Source organism: Triplophysa rosa, linkage group LG21, assembly GCF_024868665.1.
Source record: "Triplophysa rosa linkage group LG21, Trosa_1v2, whole genome shotgun sequence".
NCBI lineage: Eukaryota > Metazoa > Chordata > Actinopteri > Cypriniformes > Nemacheilidae > Triplophysa > Triplophysa rosa.
Window position 1 is genome coordinate 19,834,172 of NC_079910.1, and position 2,400 is coordinate 19,836,571.

The following is a 2,400-nucleotide window of genomic DNA, read 5'->3' on the forward strand; positions in this document are numbered from 1 at the left end:
CTACCCGATCCATTTCGGTTAAAATTTGGTTAATATGTGGCACAAATTAACTTCATTGTAAATGGTCAAATTAAACTGAATTGTTTAAATTTGCTAGACACAATTTGGAAAATACAGATGTTCATACAGATGTGTTTTCTTTCTATTCATTTTCTAAAGATAGGTTCTACATAACTGTTCTAGATATTTAACTGCATTTAAGAAACACACAGAATACAGTTATATATATATTCTTTCAATTTATTTATACATTTGTTCCATTCCTCACACGCGCTCGCTCACTCACTCACTCACGCACACTCTCGCACACACACACACACACACACACACACACACACGCACGCACATGCACACTCTCTCTCACGCTCTCTCTCTCACGCACACTCACTCACTCACACACGCGCACACACACTCACACACTACATTTCTCTTTGTAGAACATAGCATTGACCTTTAGGCCTTGGTCATCAACACAGTACGACAAAAATGTTTCCATGTCTTCTTGGTAATGAAATATAAACAAAAAGGCATCCTTCGCCTCAGAGAATTGACCCCCCAAGAGGTTCTTGATGGCATTTTGTTGATCACCCCTGTTCATCTGCAAAAAGGCAGGCTCTGTCACCTCCCCACGGAATAAGTGTCTGTGATTCTGTACCCAGTACCACGCTGTATTTAGGTCTCGGACAATGGTTGGCTGCTGCACCTATTGAAGTAAATGAAGTTTATGCTTCATTCTAATTGGTTGACTAATTAAATGGCCTATAGTCATTTATTCCTTACATAGTAAAATGGCACAACAGTTATACTATTTATTCAGCAATCATGCAAATGCTTCATGTATAACCACTACTGTATAATCATTAACCTTATCAATGTCCTTGTCATCCACAACTCTTCTGCTGGGTGACAGTTTGGTGGTGGTGAATTTCGACACCCTAAACACAGGCTCAACGATCCCCTGAAGGAGTTGGGATGCTTCTTCGGTCCAGTATGCAAACCTCTGTCCATGCCTTTGAAAATATATGTAAATGTATATGAACTCTATGTAATAGCTTTAGCTAACTTAATACAGCCAAGATACTGAAATTATATCTGTAGAATCTATCATACCCTTCTAGGCAAAATCTTTCAATGAGGTTAATGCACCACCACTGGCGAATCAATGGCACCTCCTCCTAAAACACACAAACACACAAAAAAAAATGCACACATACCAGTAGTTCAATGACATACTTGTGTGAAAATCCAGCTTACCTCTGTGAATGTTAAGGGACATGATGTGCAGATGCTGAAAACATACTGTGAAACACAAATAACACTGTAAGACTTTGGTTTTATTATCTAACAGCTTTGATAAATTAAACATTCTTACCATCAGCATGTAGACACCACAAGAATCCCCACTGGACTGTTGAGGAAAAAACTGGAAAAGGAAAAGTGCATCCACAGTTAGTTTAAAAAACAACTGCAATTTTTAGGTAAGGGATGATGTACAGGCAGCAGGTTGTTATCGCAGAATAAAGCCTGACAGTGTGATAAAGACTGGGTTACCATGTGTTATTAGTTTTGTGTGCTTGTTATCTGGGAATATCAAACCTTGGAATGTTGCAACTGGCCAATCAGAATCAAGTATTCCAGAGCACAGTCGAATAAACATGTTTAGTTAAATACATACATTTGCTTGACACAATTCCATCATTTAAAACATACCTCAAGGTCTCTTCCTGTTTTTTCAGTCCAGGATCCTGGGTCAATGAAGCTTGCAATGTGTCTGGGATTCCAAAGAGAACACAAAATTACATAACGTGCAAATAAATTATCAGGTGTGCAGCCTGAGAACTAGGCTCTTTGATGAACTTGAAGCCTGTGAACCAGGCTCTATACAAACTTGAAGCCTGAGAACAAGGCTCCTTTTGGAAACTGTAACCAAATAACATGCCTGGAACAAGGCCAGTAAATTATCTTAAGTCTAAACCTAAATATGGTTCTGTAAGTCTTATCTCCAAAACCATCAGGTTGTCTTCCTCGGACAGGACAACTAGCCGCATGTACTGTTTAATTGGGCCGGTGTAGAAGAGTCTGTCGCCTGTTTGAAGAAGAAAAAAAGCATGAAAAAGTTGCAGTTAAAAGAAATATCATATTATCTGATATCTGACTAAAATTAAACTCCATAAAGGTCAATAAAAACATCACATAAATTTAACCAATTTTATATATAAATTTATTTTATAATTAATATATAAAATAATGCACAAATCACACTACAAAGAAAGAAATTTGTAATGGTTTTAATGGTAAAAGCTAATGGTTCATAGTAGTATTTTAATGTAAACCATTAGCATCTCTGTGAAGGGTTCTATCGTTTTCTTATTCTATACGGGAATTTAACAAGTACAGTTA

The 2,400-nt window shown here is 37.2% G+C and overlaps 1 protein-coding gene across 1 annotated transcript; it reads right to left on the bottom strand.

Annotated features, from left to right (window-relative positions):
• Positions 1-277: 277 nt before the first annotated feature.
• On the bottom strand, positions 278-2,030 carry LOC130545021 (structural maintenance of chromosomes protein 5-like). The gene is made up of 7 exons (XM_057319304.1): positions 1,976-2,030; positions 1,711-1,771; positions 1,373-1,423; positions 1,255-1,299; positions 1,111-1,175; positions 866-1,010; positions 278-703 (listed from the first exon to the last, which is right to left on the bottom strand). The coding sequence occupies exons 3-7, from the start codon at positions 1,379-1,381 to the stop codon at positions 413-415; spliced, it is 555 nt and encodes a 184-aa protein (XP_057175287.1). The 5' UTR covers positions 1,382-1,423; positions 1,711-1,771; positions 1,976-2,030; the 3' UTR covers positions 278-412.
• Positions 2,031-2,400: the final 370 nt, after the last annotated feature.

What these genes read in the sequence shown, in the direction of transcription:
- LOC130545021 (XM_057319304.1), bottom strand. An exon ending in GAAAGATTTTGCCTAGAAGG is followed by an intron (nt 1,011 to 1,110) that starts GTATGATAGATT and finishes ATATTTTCAAAG; the next exon opens with GCATGGACAGAGGTTTGCAT. An exon ending in ATGACAAGGACATTGATAAG is followed by an intron (nt 704 to 865) that starts GTTAATGATTAT and finishes TTACTTCAATAG; the next exon opens with GTGCAGCAGCCAACCATTGT.